The 1,445-nt window shown below is 63.9% G+C and overlaps 1 protein-coding gene across 6 annotated transcripts in view; it reads left to right on the forward strand.

Annotated features, from left to right (window-relative positions):
* Positions 1 to 1,445, forward strand: part of BRD1 (bromodomain containing 1) — a 35,006-nt gene that overhangs the window by 18,846 nt on the left and 14,715 nt on the right. For all 6 annotated transcript variants that reach the window (XR_824539.1, XM_010832081.1, XM_010832097.1 and 3 more), the window contains exons 5-6: positions 163 to 291; positions 524 to 836. Coding sequence is in view for 5 of the 6 variants with exons in the window: in XM_010832081.1 (XP_010830383.1) it covers positions 163 to 291; positions 524 to 836 (442 nt within the window). In the remaining variant the exon portion in view is untranslated. The remainder of the gene's footprint in view (positions 1 to 162; positions 292 to 523; positions 837 to 1,445) is intronic.

The following is a 1,445-nucleotide window of genomic DNA, read 5'->3' on the forward strand; positions in this document are numbered from 1 at the left end:
GTCCAGCGGGGCCCAGGAGGTGTGAGCAGGAGGAGGGTACCGCTTGTGCCTTTAATGTGGACCTCCTTTGGCCCCTGGACGGTGCTGCGCCCTCGAGGTGGGAGGTGGCTCCTCAGAGGGAGTGTCCCCTCGGGTGCTGAGCCCTGGTGCCCTGGCCCCCAGGTGAAGGTGGAGCAGATGGCCTTGGAGCTGCGGCTGACCCCGCTCACTGTGCTGCTGCGCTCGGTGCTGGACCAGCTGCAGGAGAAGGACCCGGCCCGCATATTCGCCCAGCCAGTGAGCCTGAAGGAGGTAGGTGTCCTGGCCTCCTGTGCCGGCCTCCCTCGGGTCTGCAGTGGCCCAGGGGATGTGGAACGACCCCTCCCAGTGCGTGCGTGTCTGGCCAGAGGACCTGGGCTGCCCCGCGGTGCTGCGTGAGCCTGGAGTGCGCCTGTGTGTGTGTGTACATGACGGGTGTCCTGCTTATGTGGAGTGTGTGACTCTGGTCGTATCTGTAAACAGTTGCTTTGTTCCCTGAAATCAGGTCCCGGATTATCTGGATCACATCAAACGCCCCATGGACTTTGCCACAATGCGGAAGCGGCTAGAAGCACAGGGGTACCGGACACTCAGGGAGCTGGAAGAGGACTTTGACCTCATCGTGGACAACTGCATGAAGTACAACGCCAAGGACACGGTGTTCTACCGGGCCGCCGTGCGGCTGCGTGACCAGGGCGGCGTGGTGCTCAGGCAGGCCCGGCGCCAGGCGGACAGTGTCGGCTTCGACGAGGCCTCGGGGATGCACCTGCCCGAGCGGCCGCCCCCGGCCCCCCGGCGGCCTTTCTCCTGGGACGAGGGTGAGCACGGCCATCCAGGAGCGGGTAGGGGGGCACTTTCCCTGATGCTGGAGTGCAGGCTCAGGAGGCGGGATGCGAGCTGCACGCTGGCTTGAGGTTTCCTAGGAGCCTCGTGAGGACTTGTGTTCACGTCGTATCTTCAACCTAGTATGCCTGAGTATGGTGATTTTAATGTGTAAGTGACACAGGAATCACAGAGGGTTGCTTTCACTGGCTTCTCCTTCTCTGTTTGCCGTGTGGCGTGTATCTTACACTCAGCACATCTCTGCTGAGAGCATCCACGTTTCAGGTGCCCACTTGAGAGACACATGAGCCGTGGCCCGAGTGGGACAGCAGGTCGCCCTGATACAGACCAGGGAGCAGTGTCGCTCGGGCTGTGTGCTCAGGTGGGCCTGGGGGCCTGTGAGGACGTCCTGTGGCAGAGGAAGCCCCTGGCGAGGGAGCAGGGAACAGGTGCAGGCCCTCCCTGCTGGGGTCTGCCTACCTCACGAGGCGGCCTCCAGAGGGACGTCCTGTGTGCGCTGGCTCTCCCAGGTCCTATCCCCTCCCCCACCTGAGCGCTCGGGGTCGGGAAGGGGCGCCGGCCGTGCAGGAAACAGCCGGGCGGGT

This window comes from Bison bison, unplaced genomic scaffold (genome assembly GCF_000754665.1).
Source record: "Bison bison bison isolate TAMUID 2011002044 unplaced genomic scaffold, Bison_UMD1.0 scf7180017860370, whole genome shotgun sequence".
NCBI lineage: Eukaryota > Metazoa > Chordata > Mammalia > Artiodactyla > Bovidae > Bison > Bison bison.